At 40.5% G+C, this 23,443-nt stretch overlaps 1 protein-coding gene across 1 annotated transcript in view; it reads right to left on the reverse strand.

Moving 5' to 3' along the window:
• Positions 1-4,655: 4,655 nt before the first annotated feature.
• Positions 4,656-23,443, reverse strand: part of LARS2 (leucyl-tRNA synthetase 2, mitochondrial) — a 91,735-nt gene continuing 72,947 nt past the window's right edge. The window contains exons 19-21 of the mRNA XM_075055386.1: positions 22,865-22,976; positions 14,222-14,349; positions 4,656-8,736 (exon numbers count right to left, since the gene is read on the reverse strand). Coding sequence (XP_074911487.1) covers positions 8,557-8,736; positions 14,222-14,349; positions 22,865-22,976 — 420 coding nt within the window. The 3' untranslated portion in view covers positions 4,656-8,556. The remainder of the gene's footprint in view (positions 8,737-14,221; positions 14,350-22,864; positions 22,977-23,443) is intronic.

Genomic DNA, 23,443 nt, shown 5'->3' on the forward strand with positions numbered 1-23,443 from the left:
GCCAAAGCCCTTTGGATAGGGAACCATCGCGCTGGGCTTGGCCTCCTTCCAGGCTCTGCACGCATGAGCAGAGGCTTTGATGGCAAGTGCCTTCGAAGGGGAATCACAGCCAAGTGATTCAAAGGCATTTTGGTGTTTAATTTGCAATGCTTTCAGTGAATGTTAGGCAGCAAAATACCTTTGAAGTTTTGTGCTTGGATTTATTCGTTCTGTGGGACTTGGGCTAGGGGTGTTCCCAAGCGAGCAGATGATTAACTTGAACTTTCTACTAGACTAGAGATGTAATACTACACTGACTTGAAGACCCTTCTGCCGCGATTAGATATGGTCCCACATTTTTATAGTTCCTGTGAGTTTTACAGCCCATGCCTATTAAGAAATTAAGGGGTCCACGATTGCTGTTGTAGCACAGGACCAAAATCTACGTGCCAATTTGAATTAACTTACTCTAAACCCTATCCCTTGAAGAAGAAAACCATTGCTCATTTAATCTGTTTTTGTTCCCGTGGGCAAGGCTTACACACTGCATTTACTCATGCAAAATAATGCTGACAGCTTGTAACCCAGCCCTGCTCCACGTGGCGAGCACAGCTGCCCATGGGGCGGAGGGAGGCAGCAATCTGGGGAGATGCAGCCCTGCGTCACATTCCCCCATTTCGGCCCCATCTCAGTGGGACCACCGGGCACATCGCTTTGTGCCGTGGCTGCTGGCGGGCTGGGGCGAAGCGCTGCCTGCCTGGGTAAACAGGGAAGCTGTGAACGAGAGTGGGGAGGGGATCATCTGTCTGTCTGTCTTGCTGCCATGTTTGGCTCTGTGCTCACATTGCAGAGAGATGGAGAAAATGCGGAGAAATCCACACACACACACCCCCACACCCACACCCCCGCCTCCAATCATTTTTCTGTCTGGGAGAAAGCGCCCTCAGATTCTGAAGCATGGTGACAGCGCGGGGCTGTACAGTTTATGGACAAAGATGATAAGGAGGTGTCTGGGTGACAATTTATAGCTAGATGTCTCCCCAAAAGCAACTACCCTATACTCATGCTACCTATTTGCAACCAAACTAGCTCGAGGCACCAGTGGCTGGCAGCATACCACTTTCTTTGTGAACATCTCCAGGTCTAAGCCCTGGTGCCCGTGCCTCCCCGGGCCATAGCTCTCCCAGGCAGGTCATTTCCCGCAGGAGACTGGACCACGCACGCCACTCCGCAGTGCCCAAGATATGTGCTCTGGTGTGTTTTAGCAGGAAAGTAATAAAGGCTTCAGTGCTAGAACATAAAATAGAGCAAACAATTTATAAGGCAGGAGTATTTGCAGGATGGAGCCTGGCTTGGTTCTTGCAGGAGCAAACCCATCTCTTGGCTCTCGCCAGGTAGTGCCGCAGCATCCCCGAACTCTTGACAGGGAATTGCACGGAGAAACGATGAACACTCCCCTTCCAGTTTTCTAAAGAGGCTTTTGATAAACATGCAGTTTATCTGCACCAGCTGGGCGCTTTCTGCCGGGAGGATGATGCACAGTGCTGTAGGGTACATAGGAGGGTGGCAGAGGGAGGGATGGAGGAGCCGGCAGCGGGAGGTGAGCCCTGGGGCGGCTGCAGGCAGGAAAGCTGGGCTCAAGCCAGGGGGGCTGGGCTGCTGAAAGGGCCGCTGTGGGGGTGGAGAGGCCGAACCTCAGCCTCCGCCTTCCTAAAAGTTTGCATTCCTCCGGAAGGCCTGCCCTGCCTGCTGCCTGTGCTGCCCGCACCTCTTAACTCCCAAGGTGCAGGGGCAGGCGGGTGCCCTCCGCTGTGCAGCGTGCATCCCCTGCCCCCGGGGTCAGAGCAGAAATGGGTCCAGACTGGGATGTTTTGCTTCTGTTGCAGTACGGCTGCCTGCTGCGGGGCACGACCTCTGCAGGGAACTACACTAAGAGTCATTTAATTAATGCAAACAGCACAGAAGGGCCGGGGCAGCACTGGGACAGCTTTGCAAACTGCCTTTCTAGAGTGGTATGGATGCTTCACAAGAGAGGCTTTCAGGGCCATGTTCCTTAAATAACTGTACCTGCAGCGTCAGTTCAGTGGGGATGCTGCGGGCCTGGCTCACAGGTGGGTAAACTGAGGCAGGGAAGGGTTACCTGGCAGAGCACACCTTGGGGAGGCGAGAGGAGCCATGGGGAATCACCGAGATCCCAAACAGGAGCCCAGGCAGCAGCAGCAGCGAGAGAAAAGGCTGTGAATCCCCGAAGCTGCAGCGGTTTGGTCTCCCCGAGGAAGGCCAGAGCTGGGTGCCAGGCTGCTCCAGGGCAGAGGACGCCCTCCATCTTCCTCGCTTGTTTCTCCAGGTACCATCAGTGGTGGCAGAGACCCCGGTCTCCTTCACTGTCGCTTCATGGGGCCAAACACTTGCTTTCAGTGGCTGCAGAGTCGCACCGAAATAACACAGGCGGCTTTGGTGGTTTTCCTACTCCTGCTCAAAAGACCACAGGAGAGTTTGTTCTCTACTAAAAAGAGCCTTTTATCAGGACAAGAACTTGCTTGGAGAATTTTCCAGCTCCGTTTCCCTGCCTCTTTATCAGCGCATTAACGCAAACATTACCATGACCTGTGTAACCAACATACATGGCCTTTAGTAATCCTGGGCTGGAAGCACTCCACAGGTCAGATGACATCCTGCCATCAATCATCGGCTTCAGGTGGCTCGGTGGGCTTCAAGTGTACTTGCCAGATGCAGTCAGTACATCCACCCCGTTCCTCTGTGCATGTCCTAGGAGCAGCTCTCTGACTAACAGATGTTTCTAAATGCTCTTTCACATGGGAAAATTGGGAAGTATGTATTTTTATTGCACCCTTGCTATTTCATCCAGCCACGTGGATCTCCAGGGACAGAGACGTACTTAAGAAAAATATTCATTTCTAAAAGCTTCTACAAGTTTTTTCACAATACTTTCTTGGCTTAGCCAGCCCGGCAATGCACATTTGTATTTCTGTTTTGCAGCAATTAGTAAGATTTGCTAATTACACTGTTGTGTATTTAAAGACAATTGATTTCCCCATGTAGCAGAAAACAATTTCCTGTTATGCCAGTTCTCTTAATCTTCATCAGAAACAAACCCAAGCTGCCATTGCCAGTAATGTGTCACGCTCCTTTATTAAACCGCTCTCTTTCTGCCCCCGCTATGTCTCCTGTGTTTATTATTCCTGATCAGTGCATTGGATCATCTACAGCTGTTGTATGTATTTCGCTTCACATACTGTTGGCACCAAGTGCAGTTACTGGAGAGCAACTCTCCTTGCTCGGCAGCTTGTGTGTCTCTTCTGGCAGCGGGAGGTGGGTGTATGGGGAGAACCTTGGACCTTTTACGCTTGGTTTTGGCACGTGTAAAAAACTACTGGTAGCTAAGGAACTTCAGAGCCTTAGATGTGAGTGTGGGCCTTGCCCTTGCAGCCAGCCCAGAGAGCATGCTTCTATCCAAGAGAGCAAGCACAAAGGCACACATTTCTGTTCATGTACATGTTCTGCTTAGAGTTATACTGAAGAAGACCAGGGTCTTCAAATAAAAGAACTTCTTATGCCCCAAATGTCCCAGGCTGAGTATCACAAGTGCAGCCAGAAAGAATGTGAATATTAAACTCATTATACTTCAGCTTTTCCCATTTACATGTTCCTTTGCCTAGCCAGCAATTTGGCAGCCTAAAACTGAGAGCAAATTGCTGTGGTGCAGGCAGACAAGCATACAAGGAAATGTCCTGGGTGCTCAATATTGGTGGGTACTTTTGATGAGATTCGTGTGATCACAATCTCTCACAGGTTTGGGCCATGTTCACCTGACAACAAATACAAGCATCTGTTTGACCTTGACTGAGTTTCCAGTCCCGTGGCCAACGTAAAGGCTGGCAGGTAGAACAAAAGCCATCAGGACTTCTCTCTGCAACGTCGCTAAAATACTCCCATTCAGAGACACTTAACAACTCAGAAACCCAGGAAAACCTGTTCAAACTCTGTGACCACCCATAAAACTAGAGCTAACTTTGCATGACAGGTGATGCTGGTTTGCAACTCTCCAGGGCTAAAATCAGACCTGAGCTTACCCAACGCAAGGCTTACTCAAGTGAGAGAAGTGCCAGGAGACACAAGGTTGTGTGTGACTCAGGGCTCCTGGCACAGTTGGGGTTAGTGAATTGCAGAAGACTTTGTGGTACTAGAAAGTCACTTTATTCAGGAAAGGGAAAAAAAATCCCACCTTTCCTCCCCATGTCGGGCAAGATCTCTTTTATCATCTGGGCTGCAGGTGAGACCTCTGATCCTGTCCCCTATGGCACAGAGATAATGCTCCAGTTCAGCTCTCCCCCTGCTACGGCTGGAACATGCTAAAAACTGCCTCTGATCTACTGTGATCAGCTTCGTACTGCTTCTTTGAGACAAAACCCCCATTTCCACTACAAAAAAATAACACAGCTGTAGTTCCAGCAACATTCTTTAAAGTCAAAAGCAGACGTTACCTGGATTGATCAAAATCAGTGGGCTAGGAAGTATATTCACCAGTCAGGTTCTGGTGATAGACCTGGCTTCACATTCAACACTTCTCCTACAGCGCAGTCCTTCCATACAAAATCAGCTCAGATCCAAATAAGGAGGGGACTGAAGAAATAAAGAAGCAGAAAAAGCACCCAGGGAAACCAGTGTATGTACTCTTGTAAGTTGGTAAATACACATAAATAAAGCCAATCCACTCTCTGTAAACTGTAATAAGTATTGCAAAACTAGAAAAAACCCCCAGTGGATTCTCCCCCATCCTCATTTATAGCCAAGCTTTTAGAAAAATCTTATATACTGCAAACTTCCCTAGGAAGAAACAACCAGCAAAGTGCTAATTAACATTCTTTCTAGTTCATGTTGATTGTAAAATGTTTAAAGAGGAACAGCTTTCTGTGGGGCTTTACACTGAAGAGGGGGAGACAAAGAGAGACTGCATGACCTGCATTATCTATGGAATTTCTCCCTCCAGAAGAAATAAGCAGGCTTTTACAAAGTCAGATCACAAAAAGCCATCATTAACCAGATGTCAGTTCTTGGCACAACTTTAATCCGGTAAGTCACCGAGAGAGCACACAGATTTTATGTTGCACCAAATCTCTGTGTTCGGATTCTGGTGAAGATCATGGAAAAATACATGCTTGTTCAGCAATGCCCTCGTAGAGGTTTTTTTTCAAAGCATAAGTGGGACAACCTGGCTAGAGAACTGCCTTAGCTAGTGACCTGTGCTGTACCATTGTTCCTCGATGTCATGTAAAAAGCCCCATTGCTGTGCTGCAAAGCAGCACTGGTGTGTCCATGACATCTCAGTCACCAGAGAGGACTATGAAACACCGATGCCCAATAACACGTTCTTCTACACGGTGGGGTCTTCCAGCACATTTCAGTGCTCCCATCACTCCAGCGCCTGAAATCCTTTCTCCTGAATCAATGGCACTGGAAAAGTACTTAGTGACCCTTCCGGACTTTGCCAACTTTTATTTTTCCAGAATCAATGTTTGAAGGCTGGATTGTCTGGAAATTCAGCTGCATGAACAATTTTGGGGTAGCAAGTGTGCCAATAATTCCTTTTTAAATTTTATATTACTTAAAATAGAAATTTGATACAGACTGGTTCAGTGCTGCGACCAGTCTTCTATCACCTTGAGTGACAGGCTGCAGAAAATGCCCTTTCCATGTCGTGGATCTGTTTCTTGTTGTTTGTCCTGGGTCTGTCCCACTGGGTTTAGCAAATCTCCCAAATCTTCTTTGGCTCATCACTTCACGGAAGGACGACAGTGGCACCGTATCCATTTTAACGTGTGTGACGAATGCAGCGCAAGTTCCGATGTGACCGATTACCCATCAGTGCCCTTCCTTCTTACTTCTCAAGTATCCCCTCCCAGATTTAAAACTCCCATACTATTTAGCCACTGAATTCTTCAACAGCACACAATCTCTGGGAACGTTTTATACCACCTTCAGCATAAAGTTGCATCTGTACCATGACACAAGCAGCAGCCATTAAAGGAGAGGCATCTGTGCTAAGTTATTTTAAAACAGCATGGTAACAGGTTACAGCCTGTGCATCAGTATCAGTCCCATCTACGCACAGACCAAACCTGTGAGTCACAACTATCGTTAAGACACATGGCAACCGTGCTTGAGAGCAGGTCAACCTTACATGAAATGTCAGCAGCCGTCAGGACAACTGCACAGCTCCACAGCTGGCACCTCTGCCATCTTCCAAACATACACTGTCCAGGGTGTTAGGCTCCATCAGACTTTCTGCATCCTCTCCCTTCCTCCCTTTTCCACCATCTTTCTTCTATCTGCTTGACCACGCTGAATTTCAACTCACTGTAAACACACTGGTGTGACTTCTGACCAAAGACTTTTTGTGCAATTGCTGTTCACTACCTTTCCTTTTTTAGCCTGTAGAAGTCCATTCCTTATTTTGATTTTTGCCTGAATCACCAAGTGACATCTGCAATTCACTTCCTCCGGCAAGAGCAAATACCCACCAGTGCTAACAGCAATAAACACTGTGGGCTGCTGCTCAGCCCTGGAGTGACTGCAGCTTTTGTTTAAAGGCACCGAAGGGCTGCTGGGCTTGCAACATCCTTCTTCATCCTTGTAAATTTTAAAAGTTTTTATTTACATCAAACATGTCACCTTTCCTCCAAAGAAAAACTCCTTTCAAATGGTTCCACAGGGCATGTTAAACTTTTATATAGGGAAAAAAAAGGCAGGACTGTGCTGTGCTACAGATTTTACTTTAAAGGATCTCTTTCACAGTCCTTTTAGGGCCTTCTGAACAGGAGTTTTATGAATTTATAACAACATATATGTCAGGCAGACACTGGAATTCAAATTATTTTAACTCCAACTAAAGGCCTGTGTCTGAATGTCTGAATGCATTCCTTTGTGGTTGAGATTTTTGGAGTCTTAAAACTGCAAAGACTGTATCTCCATTATAAATATTCCATTTCTTAGTCATTCTTGTGTCAAAGGACTGTTGGAGAGAAAATCTGCACGAGTGTGGTCCAGGAGGAAGCAGAAATCAGAAGAGTTTTGTTGCCGAAGCAGGAATGTGTAGAGCCAAATCTGCTCGCTGAGCCTGGCATCTCTGTTACGTAGCCACATCTTTGGTACCAAATATGCATAAAACCAATATGAGTATTGGTATTGCTTAGCTAGCACTCACACTGCAATGTGATCTGTCTTGATCCTAGTTGCTTAGGATATATTGGACTTAGTTACTGTTACGGGGGTGATTTTTGTTGGTTTCCTTTTAATCTAATACAGAGTCTGGATGACTGCTGGGCTGGTGGGTTAATACAGACCTCTGTATTTGCCTAGCTGGTTGTATTGCCGACTTCTTAACTATCAGAATGGCTCATAAATGGCTGGCTTATTGGACTGCTTCATTTAATGGCTGTTAAAGAGAAGACATTCTTACACAATGAACCCTGTAATTGTTTCTTTGGAAACCCATTTTCAAGCATTTGCTAAATACAATAAACATCTCCATGTGGATGTAACAGCAATGCAGTGTACACATAAAATGGCTGAAATGAGGCATGAGAATGGCTTTGTGTTTTATGAAAGTCTGATTGATTTTTAGAAACCTGACAGCTATTTCCACTTAATGAACCCCTCAGAAAAAAAGAGAAATTTTTATTCAAGTTTTACGATCTAGGCACTACAAGAACTAGGAGTAGAGGCAAAAAGCGTGCTGTCTGCCTTCCCCATTGCTGCAGTTCTAGCAGCTGACTCATTGCTTTCTCGAATCCCCTGAAAGTCTCTGAGATGGCTCCTGTGTAGGAAGTAACATCCATTCTGTTCTGCGCAGAAACAACCACCAGCACTTTGCTGAAGTTGAACCTTTCATGTATGAGCCAACACAAATATGCTAGTGAGGAAGGAGGATCCTGGCTAAGGCAGGGCTTGGCTGAATAATCTGACCTTTTTCTTGGCTTGACTCTGAAAGGTATGTGAAATATATCAAACCACCCCATTCTGGCTACCTGCTGTGCACAAGGCCATTGGCCTGCACTAAAGAAATCCTTTTTTAAATTAACACTCTGTAGAAACATTTTCTTACAACTTAAAATGTTAGTTAATGGTAGGGTACCCAAACATGAGATATAGGGAGCAAAGGCTGACTGTAGCACACCTGAACATTTGCTATAGCACATACTCAAGGCAGTTGTTTAGTCCTGCATTTAGCCAAGCCAACTTTCCAATAGGATATATTCCTGAGGCTGACACGAAAACCCATGCGCCTTGTATCATTTACATCCTGTTACAATCATTTAGTTCTTCTGTGCTTCCTTCTCATTCTCCCAGAGAATACGGACAAACAGCACCTTACCGTGACTCGGTAAGAAACTTTAATTCTGCGCATTTCTGCACACTGAAATGAAGACTTAGCAGCAACCTGATTTTAATAACATTTCTTCCCCACTGTTACATGAGATTTAAATAACTAGTATTTTTGAATTGGTTTCATCTCAAAAGATTCCAGTTCCCTTTTACAGCCCAGCAGAGCCTTTGCTATTCTTGCACTAAGAAGTTGATAAGGGCAGTTCTGGGAGACAGAAAGGCCTTTTTAATGGTTCGTCCCTGGAGGTGCTTGACACCAAGTTCACTTTGAAGAACTAGCTCGTGGACTTCTTCCAAATTGCGGGCTGCTTGCTGAGGCACAAAAACTGTGCCACAAGCTTTGTTATTGATCTGAAAAAGAGACATGAAAACAAGAAAACCCAGAAGTTACTAGACTGACTTATACAATTTCATTTCCCAAATCCAATCAGTCTCATTACACGGGGAGGGGGGGAAAGTGGATCAAACTCTTTTCTCCAACACCAAACTTTCTACATAGAGGGTAAAATGCTCCATACCTCCTGTCCATCTACCAGAAAATAAGAGAATGAAATTCTGACTCATGATACTCAAGGAAAATTTAGAAGTAGCCAAAGGAAGTCTTAGTTTTGAAGATAGCAAGCGCATGTGACTATGCAATGTGGCGATCTTTTAAGTTTAAAAATGTGATAGTTACACAAGGTGAATAATGAGAGTGAACTTAATGGTTTGTTAGGTGGGAATCCTGGTTTGTACATACTTCTAGGCTGCAATTTGGATTCTTTAGAGCTAAGTGATTCCTTACAGAGATTCAAATGCAGGATTTATTAAAATAAAAATATTTGTGGCTGAAAAGATATCTGAAAGATTCATCATCGCTCATTTTTAGAAAAATAGGCTTTAACTCATTATATGTTGCATTCTTACTAAATGCATGATTCATTAAGCCAACAGTGACCACAAAGACAACCACCACCATAAGGTAATGCTTTCCTGTGTGCAGCTGGTTTTCAGAGCAGCTTCCATACTGGTTTGGCACCAGCAGGGCAGAATCATGTAAGTAAAACTGAGTAAGGCCTTCAGTGGCCTTAATTTATAAAATGGTCTTACAAATCCTTTCTGTCATCCAGGAAGAGTAGATAACAGACAGAGACTACAGAGCCTTACTGAGTACCCTTCTGGAATTGGCATAAAATTCATTATTACAAAAGCTTTCATATTTATATGGAATACTTGCAGTGGATTAATGAAAAGAATATCAATCCCACATTTTAGCAAATGAAATAATTTGAATTTTTTAATGCAGTTCAATCAAATCACTTGCATAAAAGTCTGCTGCAGGTACTGCAGAACTTTGAGCTTTAGACATCATTGTAATGAGTTTTCAGTCATCTAAAAGGAACATAAGTTGCTTCATACAGCTTGGACATGAAAATGCCCACAGCTTGGTTTTCACCTGGATTTTGTCTAGGATACATGTATGCAACATACCACGAATGAGAAAGACCTATTTCACTTAGTTTGTACTTTATTGAAAATAAAATAATCTGTGCAATTCTCTAAGTGAGGAAGTTGGGACAGATTTTTAAGGAACAAGATGAAGTCTCAAATGCAGCTGGGATGAGTCATTTCTGGTTTTTGACTAGACTTGACATTAATTTGCAGTGATAATGTAGGTTGGCTTTTAACTATTCCTACATGCATCCGTAACGTGGTATCATAAAAGGCTGGCTGTGTTAAACTTCGCCTTTAGCACCTGGTGCAAAGTAAATCCCTTGAAAAACACAGAAGACTTCATTTTTAAAGCTTTTGTAAAAAATAAATACAAGTAGTTCTTTTTGACAGGGCACTTCAGAGAAGAAATGCATTCCACAGGAAAAAGAAAACGGTAAAATCCAAACAGATACAGTTTTAGTGAGTATATAAAGCCAAATTGTCAGCTCGCTGCTAGGACACACAGCCTGCAGTTCAAAACTATGCCTGCTTAGTTAAAATGTCATTCACTGTCTTCCATGATGCAAATTAATATGTCCCAGAGGATGGATGTTGGCAGGGGGAAACTTGCCACAACTAGCCTATTTGGTGCTGTTTTCAACAGAAGAGCCAAGCAGTCTAAATCAACTTAGTAAATAAATGACTGCTAGCGGTTGTGTTTTCCTAGAAAGGTCGAGAAGCCTGGGCGATCCGACACTGTGTACCTTCCCACAGCATCTCGCCTATCTTCCCACACCACGCTGCGAGCCGAGTCCAAGAATCCTATCCAGCGGCAGACTGGTTATGATTTCAGCACATGTTTGCAGTGTGGCTTTCATTATATCGTAGGTATCGTGATGCAAAGTCAAATGTATTAACACCATTCTTAAAAGAAGCATCTGCAGATTTAATCACACACTGTGCGTAACAAGCATCCTATTCACATATTCTTTTAGTCAAGGGGTTAGATTCTCAGCAGGACAAATATCTTCTGTTATGCCTCCATCTCTCTCTCTGTATCTCCCTAGACCAGCATAACACTCGGCCGCTCCAGGTAAACGTGCCAGCACAAGAAACTTGGGTGCTGGCAGCCTTGTTTCTCTGAAAAACCATGGCAAACTGCAAGAAGAGAAATAAATGAGGCTTGGGTCCTTTCTTCCCAAGGAAGGAAGCTGTTGCTTTTTCTTTTCTTCTTCCTTTTTTTTTTTTTTTTTTACATTTGACATTTTAGACTATTTTGGTTCTAGAGGGAGCTAGAGGGAACTGGAGAGGTTATGAAGGATGAAATGAAATCACAAAAGACTGAAAAATAAGCACCTGGAAGCTAAAGAGAGGAATTGTTAGTTCAACTCATATTTTTTTTACCATTGATGCATAATCCTTCTGAGAAGTGAAGGAAAATAAAAATCTGTGCACTGTTAGGCCTTCTTCATACGCCAAAGCAAGAAACATGACACCAACTTTGTTTTATAAAAACATCAGTCATAAGACCACAGCTGCTAACAGTTCTGCACCACCTAGAAAATGTGAGGAATGCTAATCAGAAGCATGTCCATAGGACAAAATGCACACTACATTCAGGTCAGATTTTTTACAGCATTAACAATACATGGTATGATTAAAAACATTCAACTTTGCAGTAACATTTAGAGTAACAGATACCATGCATATCCAGTGAATTTAAATGTCTGTCTTGTAGGCAATCTGTATTGTATCAGCCAAGGATGCAGTGAGCTGGTTGCTTTTGCTGCTTTGGGTTAAATATGGAAAGCCATAACTCCAGCACAGACAGGAAATAATGAAGTATTTTGTGTCAAGAGAAATAAAACCATGTCTCAGCAGGCAAATCCCTGAGGCAGTTTGATGTCTTGAGAAGAATAGGGTTGTGGCCCAAAGACTCAGTTTGACTGTGCAGCCTTGTGAAGAGACACTGCCTCTTTGCAACTAACCAATTCATCCACAGGTTGAGTGTTTCTTGGTTTAATGAGGGCAATTTATTTTTACAGCCATACAAAAACCTACAGTGTTCACAAGACTTTAAAATATTCACATTTATGGTGACTTCTCCCTGCTCCTCCGTATTTCCCTTTTGCCTTACTCTAATGGCAGAAAGCCAGGCACACCCCCTAGGCACTATTTTTAAGAATTATTCCCAGTTCAAAAACCGAACTTGTCTCTCTGGTCTTCCAGACCTCACTTTCTCGGAACTAAGGAAGGTGTTTACATACATCATATTCTTTCATGAATATATGGCTGAGAACACAGGGGTTGCTTTTTCTCTTATTACAAGACTTCTACGCAAGGCTATGGCTTTGAGAAAGTCAACCAGGAAAAGAAACAAAAATAATTTTCATAACAGTTGTTTAAAGCAAAATTAATTTTTCTTTTTCTGGTCTCTTTTTTTTTGAGAAGTAAGTTTTTAATGTCAGCAGAAAAATATCAGTGAAATGCTTAGGCATTTTCACGTTCAGTTGTGTAGTCTTAAAAACATTGAGTTCAGAATTTTCCCTGTATTGCTGAAATTTTTATTTTAGAGATAAGTTTAATAACATGTTTGCTTTAACCACAATTGCAGAGAAGCTTCTATAATTACACAATTTCTCATTCATGACTTCCTTATAAACTGAACACTGGCATTTAAGATGTTTGCTAGCTGTGTTTGAAGGTGAAGGTTTATTTTAAGCTTGAGCAAAGTGATCATACCTCCGTGAAGATTTTCGTGGATATATGACCTTTTTACTTGTATAAATAAATGCTTATCACTTAAAGCAAGCAAGCAAGCAAGCAAGCAAGCAATAAACCCACAGTAAATATTAGGCTAAGTCTGCTATTAACCCCAGCTGGCACTTAAGTCCTTCTCCTTGGTTTGGGAAAACATGACAATTGAAAATTTCCTCAAAAAATACATACTCTGTGGCCTCTGCTAAGTAGGTATGTTGAATGTTAGAAAATTTAGTGTTTTAGCAGCATTTCTCATTCTATTCAAGTGGACCAACTGAGAGATCTGGCAAGATATGAAATTATTTGCAAAGATACTTTGATTACAAAAACCTACAGCAATATGACTTCCCCTAAATCCAGCCAATCTCTTCCCTCCTCAAAAAAATCCAGCTGAACGAAAGTAACTGAACTGCCTTACTACTTCTACCCAAAGGAGCTAACACAATAAAATACAGATGAAATGCATTGCTTCTGTTTTTCTTTTACACACAGACAGAGGGAACATGCAGTTTTACATGACCAAATGACATTTCTTCTAGAGGCTCTGTCTCTTTCAATATCCAGAAACACAAAAAGCATTTAAGTTGAAACATTTAATTTAATTTAAAACATTTAAGTTTAGAATGTCTGCATGGTATATTAAAGGTTATTCTTTGGTGAATAATGAAAAAGGCAGGAGTCCTGCAGATCTAATAGTATGCAACTACGACATTACAGACCATCATAACACCTAGGCATGAAGAACTTGAATGCAAATTGACCAGGAGTCAGTTGATGGAAGAGCTGAGACACTACTCATGGAACCCACGCCCTTGGCTCCAGGCAGTCCCTCTATGGCCTGCAGTGGCACTTGCTGCTACTGTGCACTATCGAATGATAAACGATGCCTGGGAGCATGCTGATTACAGGCTAGTTAACTAGAGATGTGGGAAAAAAAGACAGTGACCTACACTGTGCATGTGCACACACACACGTTGCAGAATTACCGGTTGACTATTTGTAGTTATATGTCCACTCTTCTACTGAACTGCCAGCTCTTTCCCTAGACCACAAAGGTGTCAGAGCTCAAAGAGAAACCAGAATGCAGTTATAATATTACCAAAGATACCTGTTTTTCTTCAACCTCATTCCTGCAAATATGCTCTGCTGAAATGTGCCAGAAGTTCGTTCCGAGGCAGATGGGAAACATAATTTGGCAAAAATCACAGTAACTTAACCCAGCTTATGATAGGTTGTATTAGGCAACCAAAGCACTACAGGTACCACGAGAAATGTCACCTAATTACACATTTTTGTACAGGGGCAAGTTCCTAAATGCACTGTTTGGCAAAAAATCTGGAGGGACCTGTATTTTGATCGTAGTTTTGACTGTACTATCCTTGCCCACAGCCCTGCATTGGTCAAATCTCCACAGGTACTAATATTCAGTCACTCAAAAAGATTTATATTTAGATTGTCTCCCTTCTAGATTTGCTACATTTTTTCATTTAGGAGACCATTTTAATTACTCAGCACAATGGTAATTGCAGCTTCTATTCTAGCTGACCTTTCACTGAGCCACGTAAAAAGGGAACTGACTTCCACCAGAGCACAAATTTTGTCATCCTCTGAGCTCGTAATGCATTAGTTGGCCACCACTGAAAATACATGAAAATGCTCATACCAGAACAGACATCTCCACAACATCTGACGGCTGAAGGAACTCTGGGTCTACTTCGGGCCAGGATTGATGCAGCACATCAGCATCCCAGTGATGATGAGTACAAAGTTTATTCTGCATATGTGCCAAACCTGGAAAATGAAACCAGTCAAACATTTAGCTGTACTGTAACCAGAACATTAGATCTTTGGAATTCATTTGATAAATAAGAACAGAATAAAGTTGACTTTAAAAGCAAGTCCCTTTGGAGGAAATAACATTGTTTAGATTAGCATAGAGCACATTATAAACAGAAAGATATATATCTTTGAAGTGCTTGTTTTATACCATGTGTAGGGATGCTAACATGAACAATGTGGGCCCATTTTAGATTTCATTAGCACTCCATAACTTTGCCAAAAGCACAGAAGACCACTGTTTATTACTTTAAATTGTAATACTGCAGCACAAGCTGACCTCTACTTCTGGAAGTCAATCATAATACTGATTTTTTTTTCAATAAAACCACCAGTTTGATTAAAATTTTACTAACAACTCAATCAAAATGATAAACAATTATGGCTTATTATTTTACCATCTTTAATATGCTGGGTAGTTTCTAAATTTGCAAGTCAAGCTACTTGCAAGATTTTTTCATATTTTGTGAAGTATCTATTTTCTCACAAATTAAAGGTGCTACGTAAGAATACCTTGCACAGCTTGCTTTCCTTCTTATGAGACGTACATTCTGAAACACTTTATCCTTTGATTTTATTTTAAAAAACCTCCTAAAATGGCTATAAGTGATGCCCTTTTATTAAATAGGCTTGCTCTTCCCAAGACAATTCATTCCTGATTTGTTTGAATAATAGGAGAATAGGATGCAATTCATTCTGAAGCTGCATTCTTTAACTGAATAAAAGCTTCTGAGTGGGATTTATGTTGCTGTTTACTCCAGCTGTATGACAAAATAAAAAGATTTCACTTAACAAGAGACTGTCAGATATGATCAATATTGATGATGATTGCTCTTGTGATTCTCACAAAGGCAGGGGATTTTTAAATTAAAAACATTCTCTGTGTATGAATAAGAATACAGACTAAAACTTCTTGTAAGCACAGGCTTACTCCAAAACTGCAAAATGTATGTGAAATCTCATCTGGTTTAGGGCAACTCCAGCAAGAGCATGAAGAAAACCCGTAACACAAGATCCACCATTGAGACTGAGGTACCTGAAGCTCTTCAAAACCACAGCACAACGGCAGACACAGGAGCAAAACCAACCACACGTAATACACACATTCATTTACCTAGCTGGATTGTTTAGGTTAAGACTGGGAATAACAGCAGAGACATAAAGAGAACGCAACTTCCTCCAGAAAAATCTGCCAGATTTTTGTCAGCACTTTTTCAGACAAAGCACTTTGGTAAAATGACACACAGCCTTGTTATTTGCTGAATGATTCAGCAAGGGGCACTGGGGTGGACCAATGGGAACTATTTCTAATGGCAAGCAAGAACGTGCACATTTCCCAAGAATAACAACTAAGCCACAATCTTATTCAGTAAATAATTGATTAAAACACTTCAGTGGATCTGGTTTTGTGTATTTTTTTCTCTTGCAACAGTAGCTCAGGAACTGAAAGAGTAAAAGATAGGAACTCAAGCAGAAAAAAAATATCTTTGCTTGGTGATTCACTATCACATTGACTTTAAAGACAACAGCTGCTAGATTCTTCCCTTTTTGGCTTTTGAACAGCCAGATGAGCTCATTGCTTTCCAACTGATCACATGCCTTGTGGCAGAATCATGCATACTTGCCACTCCTTATTTTCCTGTTGAAATGGATTCTTCAAAATATTTAAAAACCACTTTCTGATGTAAGTCAAGAGCTTCTATCTATTAAAGCAAAACCAGTGTCACTCTTAATCCCTGTGGAAGCTGTCAGTCCTAACACACCTACTAATAAAAAAAATTAAAACGTATTCTGAAGCAGATAAAGTGTGACTAAGCACAATGTCGATACTTTGGTTCGTTTTCTTGCTACAAAATGAGCTATGAGCTCATCCGTATTAAAAAAGTGCAAAAGTCAACAGAACTAGTTTCAGAAAACAGTTTGACAGGAAACCAAAACGAAGGTTTTAGTTACGTTGCCTGTTTGGCTTCCTGCCTTAATTCACATTTTGTGAGCTGTAGAACACAGAAAACACAATGATTTGGTTTGTATTTTCAAAATGCAACACACACAAGACCAGAAACTTCATTGCGATGATCCAGAATGGTGACGGTCCACGTGTCAGGACCCAGACAGAGCCCTCCTCCAGCGTTCCCATTTGATTCTGAGACACTACACAAAGGCACTGTTTGAGAAGTTATAAACTGTCCATTTCACAGACTTTTATTGTGGAAACATTAAAAACCTGTTTTACTGTCTTATTGTACTGGAAAGTACCTAGTAAAGTGCACTTTATGAAGCAGTGTGCATTTTGCTTTATATTTTTTTTGATGTATTTTGCTTTTATGGCTATAGATTCCCTTGCAGATGTAGGACAAAGCCAACTGAATACATTTTTGCTTACTTATATGTATACATCTGTACAGCCATAGAGGACAGATCAAACACAATACTTGCGCTCAATCTGAAGCCCTCATCCTGCTATTGAGATCTGCTTCAGTGGACTTTACTGACTAGCAAGCTAATATGAGAACAAGGTTTCCCTAACCAGTAACTCACAGCATTGGAGCCCAAGTTAAAACACCAAGTTAAATGTGTATTATGTTACTGTAAATGAGTGAGTTGAGAGAAGGAGAGGACAGGACAAGACTAACAACATTTCAGCTCATGGCAATGTTTTAGTAGCATTATATGAGTATTTCATAAGCATAATACTTCCCCTAAGGTGCTATTTGGCAGGGAAGAACAGATTCTCATATTAAAGAGACTCAAGAAGGAAGATGTGGAAGCAATCGTATATCATCAAGGTGTTAGGACAGCACGGAAATTCTAGTCTTACAGAAAAAAAGCACTAGAAACAGTTATCAGTAAAATTCCAGCAATAGTGCAACTAGTTGGACACAAAATTACGTAGGCAAGAGAAACAGATGTGATTATGGAGTAAACTGAGTAAGAGCTGGCATGGGACAAACGCCGGCACAGAGAGGTTAACAAAGCAGAAAAGGCAAGGAGGACAGAAGTCTTAATGGGCATCAAAAGGAAGTTAGCGAAGGCAGCTGAAGCAACGCCAGATTCAGAGTTTAGGATGAGGGATCTCCTTGTATTTCCTGTTAGAAAATCAGTGGGAGCAGTGTAAGGTGACTATGAGGGTGCGTTATCCAAATGCTGATACCTTTTGGATTTAGCAAAATCAAACCAATAGAAATCTGTGTTAAGCAAAAATCCACCACACTATCAGACAAGCAGGTCAAGTTTTTAAACAGCTCAGAGTGGGAGTGTATAAGGGTACGTGCAGATGCATTCTGGGTCAGTATCTTACTCCCCTCTGCAGTCTCTTCCAAGGACAGGATGGTTGCCAGGTTACTTCGTTCTTGATATGCTTTTTTACTATTTAATGACTCTTCCTATTTGACAGATTCAGGCAAGCTGCATATCCGAAATACCTTTCTGCAGCTCAGGAGGAATATGTCTGTCAGTCATATGTGAAATGGTCTGCAATCTCAAAGAAATGACAGCAAGACAGTAACAGCTGTTTCCAGACAGCTCTGAGAAAAACTGTTATTATATTACTGGTATAGTAGTACAGAACTGGGTTAAGTCAGGAAAATTTACATGTACTCAATACAGTACCAGGGGATTCATTTTATGTTTCCTAGTGAGAGCTGTGGAGCACCAAGGTGGGTTGTGAAAAGCCTGGGTTACTAAAAGCTAACTCTAGAATCTGTTTCCAATTCAGCAAACTCCATGTGAATCCTTTTAACCTTCTGAAAATGATCTGCCTTCCTCCATTTGTAAAAACTTACTATCTTTCACTTCAGGTTATTACTCTTGGAGGCAAAAAATATTTTTTTAATTCCAAATTGTGTTTCTTCTCAGATTTGTGAAGAGGGATTTCTGCATTCAGATTTTCAATTAAAATCTGCAACATCAATTAGCTTCTAGTCAGCTCTATTCTTTAAAGAAGCCTTCTTCAGCAAGGACTGAATTCAAAGAAATTCTTGCAAAAGAGCTATTGCAATGACAGTTAAAATGCTGCCAAGACAATTACACCATTACAAATTCCAATAATTATATTTAATTTCAATATAACTTAAGATGTGTTTATCATCAGTATATATCTTTCATGTGCCGTATCTAATAAAAATTTAACAACTCACAATAAGCAGTTTCATATCCTTGTCTGAACAGCACAATACTGTACTACTACAAACTAAAAAAAACCCAAAATGTCTCAAATGGTGTCTGTATATTCCTCAGATACAAGGTTTCAGGAAGGAAACAGATTTCCTCATCCTGTTAGTGTTCATAAACTGCCAAGATATCAACCGGATGAACTCTTCCCACACTGAGGGGCTACAGTTGCTTTTTATGTTATTAAGCGATAAACCAGTGTATTCACTGCACAATTAAGACCATTAGGTTGACACACCAAAATACTGAAAACTGTTCCTCCTCTAAGCGGGAGAAAGAACTCCTTCACAAACAAAATACCGGGTTATAATTGTTCAGCTGCTGAAAGGTGAGGCACTGCTCAAAGAGCATTCAAGCAGCTTTTCCTTCACTCAAACTGGAAATATGTACTGCCAATACCGAAGTATGCTCTTCAGCCAGCTCACAAAGAGACCAAACTCTTAATTTCTACCTGATGCATGAAAACAAGATGGTCACATACAAACTAAACCCCATGGGAGAATAATTCTTCAGCTGCAGAAGAACAAAACTTGCTGTACCTTGAATCTATCTAATTTTACTTTAATTATACTTAAAAGTTGCACATTACGTCAGAAGCATCCTCAGGATATCAAACTGCAGTTCTGAGTTTGCAAAGTTCATCAACAAACTAACAAAGAAAACATAGTGGACTAAAAAGCTAAAATTTCAAATCAACTCTGATGCAACTCTTGCAAAGCAGGATAGCATTACTACAATCAAAATTACTTACGTCACTGATGCTAGTCCTTACTTAAAATGTCAAAAAAGCATCTTTAATTAACACTCTAAAATAATCCTTGTAGTTTTCCTAGTCTTTTCATTAGTTGGTAATCATTAAGATGGACTGGTTTGCAGTTAAATCCAGCTGTAAAGAACTTCTTTGCTAACCAAGAGGATACCTATATACACATTTATACACTTAGTTTTAATTTTTACAAGCTATTGTATTAGAAAACACTGTTTCATAACTTTTTTTTTTTACATTTCATTGTCATCCATGTCAAATAGCTTTTAGATTGAAATGGAAATCAAGATGCAAAAAAGAATTTTTTGCTATTTAAATATAAATGCATTCAGAATGTAATTACTTAAGAAAATCTGTTAGATACTTAAAATTTATCATATGTTTTGCAGTTAAACATTGTTTTTTTGAGCAAAGGAGAATATTAATGTAATTACTGAATAAAACTAACAGTGTTAGATATTTTTGGAAATCAGAGCCTTCAAGAGTTTAATATTTATAGATACTAGCCTCTTTTGCCTAGCTTTTTATTCCAAAACTAGAAAAGGAAGAAAGATTGGCTGATTTTTTTCGATTTCCAGAACACCTGTCATTTCAACTGAAAAAAATACTATTTGCACCTGCGGAAGAGCTTCCAGTTGTCAAAAGTTACTTTATTACCTCCACAAAGCCTCATCCTAGCCAGAAAGTTCTATAGTTCTGTGGTTTAACTGCCTTCAAATCTTTGGCAGAATTAACTTAATACAATACCTTAAGTCAGGGTCTTATTATGGGTTGTCATTATTTCACATTTAGTTTTAAATTCTATTGTAATTTCTTCTTAAATGTTTCTTGACAATAATCAGTGATCAGAAAAGCATAAAAGGAGAGATTACAATGCAACATTAAAAGTATTATTCATCCTGTGAAGCACAATGCAAACAGTTGGAATTAATGAGAATGCTCTTTTCTTCTCTCTCTTTTAAGGCTGTAGTAAAATTAATATTAAGCATATGTCATTATGTAGTAAACACTTTCTAATGAGAAACACTAAAAAGAAAGCAAAATCCTTTTTCTTCAAAAAAAGCTTAAATACACAAGGAAGCATAATGTGGTTCAGAGTTAACCTAAGTCACTGTTCCTACCAGCCTTCCTACTCAACTGCAAAATTATCTGTTCGATAATAACTACATAGCTTCCAAGTTTCCCAGTTTCATTTTCCCCTGTAGAAAGAAAAATGCTCCTCCTTTTAATCACTAAATCAAACAAAATGTAAAGGCTGCGTACAAGTTATTTTAGAATGAAATGTCAGTATTTAATTATAAATACATTGCTTATGTGTTGTTTATTATTGGCAGCAGACAGAGGCTTCCACCAGAGTGGGGGGGTCCACTGCTACAGGTGCTACTTATAGAGCTAATAATATACAAAATCCTTTTCCTGACTAGTTTACAAGAGAGGAAGCAGCACTATCCCTACATTTAGATGCAAAGCCAAGGTACAAAAAGAGAGACTTATTGTAAGTGTGGATATGGAGAACTAAAGCACAAAGAAAACTAAATAGAGTATTTAGAAAGGTTGATTTTTTTTAATCAAAATTATTTAAAATAAGAAAGCATCATCACCTATACATAATAAAGTTTAAGAAATTGGTTACATCAGAAGAGCAACAAGAGTTGGTGGAACCAGATTCCAATTCAGAGCATGAACTTGGGGAATCTTCCTCTACACAACAGTTGGACATTTTTCACCAGAAATCCCAATCCCAGGACAGAATTACTAGATGTTGGCTATTTCAAAATAATACAGACTTCTTACTACAACGCAGTAGTTAAATGTACATACATTCTCCTGATAAAATAGTTTAATAAGTTTGATGTAATGTAATGATGATCATGCTAAAAGAGACTGTGATTTTCATGTTTAGTCATAACATTCTTCAGGTAATAAACACCACACAATGTTTTTGTGTGCTAGTTGCACTGAACTACAATGCACAGTCTTTGAGCCACACAAGCAAAATTTTATCTTTAAATGCAGACAGAAGGTGAGGACAATATGCTCCCAATTTTTATATGCTACCTTTTCATTCTTACATCAGAAAGAGATCCAGCAAATGTTTTATCATTCTCATTCTCCAGTGATTTTAGTAGTAAGAAAAGACTTCCTTCTCTAACATTCAAAACGTTACACCATTAAGCTTTACCTTTGACAAGTTGTTAGTTGAGACATCCTAGTGTCGTCATTTTATCAAACATATCTGATAATCCTGTACTCCCTAACATGTATTTGAATTTAAAGTTCACAAGGCACTGTCTGTTTAAGTAATGAGCCTGGACCTCTTCTGCCTCCATCTCAACCAATGCAGAAAACAAAGTCATGGCAATTACTTCCATTTTAAGTATAATTTTAATTAGACGGTACTTCATATTGTAAGATATTATTGACCAGTAGTTTTCTCCAGATGTCTGATGCCACTCTTTATTCTGAACAATTAAGGTTGTATTATGACATCTTAAAAACACTGGAAATGAAAACAGAAAAAAACCCCACTCTCCCTAATATATCTTGCTGTATGCAGAGTCTGTCCCTATGTTATTGCTTTGAACATGAGCAGCCTTTCTTCGGCAGGTAACATTACTACAGGGCCATGCACAACTCTGAAATACAAGCAATTTAGTAGCTCTGCTCTGTAAACACTTGAATGCATGAAGTTTTAGGACAACTGTTGAAAATAAAACTGTTAAAACAGCATCCAAAAGCTAATGTTAGGTCCAAAACCACATAGCAATTTGTGGCCAGTCTTAATGCAGAATATATTCCTATCTTCCCACATACGTCTTGGGACTTCTCCCAGTAAACCTTAAAGGCAATGGCTGAACTCTGGCATGCAGGTCTCTTATTTCACAGGCTTTAACTGTAGCAGCACCACGCAACTTAGCCCACCTGGGATTCAGAACTCAAGGTTTACAAGCATGACAGATCTTAAAAAAGATTTCCTGTCTACCATTCCCACTTTCCACGAGAGGTTAATTTGCAGCATAACGTCCCTCAGTCTCTAGAGAATTCTACAAGAGTAGGGTTTTTATTGAATACTCTTTTAGTCTTTTTAGTATACAGCCCTCTGACATGGCTCACTGTGGCTGAATTCCTGAAAGAAAATATTTGCAGTCCAAAGACTCTGAAACAGTTGTTTGAGAAAGGGCTGTTTCTGTCCTTACATTCAGCTCTTAATACTGCCATCCAGATGCCGGAGCAGCTAGCAGCTGACATGTGAATTCCTCATGCAAGTCCTGTCTTGACTTTTTTCCTTCCTTCTCCCTTTCTCTGCCTAGTCTCAAGAAATCCACCTTTCTATGCAAGGGGAAAAAAACTAAAGCAGAAAGAGAGATCTGGGAACACCACAATCTTCAAGTTTGTTCAGGAATTATGACAGAAAGGGACAAGACAGATGCAGAATTCAGGGTTAAGTGACACATGTACTACGCTGAAGACACTTTTGCAACCTTTTTACCTTTTTTCCTGGAACATCAATAAAGAGTTTATTTCTGTAAATACCTTTCCACATCTCTGATGCAATGTGTGGAGCCATAGGTGCAACCATAATGCAGAGTGAAGCCAAAGCATCTTCAAATTCTGTGCTGTGGAGAATAAGAGGCCGAGAAGCTTGCTAAGTGAAAAGACAGAAGGAAAAGAAAATAAATTGTTAATATTCTGAGGTGGGGAGAAAGTAGTTTAAGAAAAAAATGCAGTAATAAAATCCAAAACCAATGTCTATGCTTAGGACAGCATAATTTCACAATAAATTGGAAACTTATGGTAAGTTCTGGAGAATTAAAATCGCAACTCTTGGTCACAGAGTGCTGCTTTCTAACACTTGGAAGCTGATCCTGAAGAGGCTGATGCAGACCCTTGGGGATCTGCTCTAATACAGGAGCTGAGCACAGAGCCACGTGGCCAACAGTGGCCCTCAAAAACATTTTGAGTGTTGCCTCTTCTAGAAGCGCAATCTTAGATAAAACCAGAGCTATCTGAGGAGAGGTGAAGTACTTGTATAAGAGAGTCAAACTGTGCTGAATGCAGCATGGGTTTTGTTGGGATGAGGTTCAGTTGTACAGGATCCTATAGTGGCTTAAG

The sequence above is a fragment of the Buteo buteo genome, chromosome 2, assembly GCF_964188355.1.
Source record: "Buteo buteo chromosome 2, bButBut1.hap1.1, whole genome shotgun sequence".
NCBI lineage: Eukaryota > Metazoa > Chordata > Aves > Accipitriformes > Accipitridae > Buteo > Buteo buteo.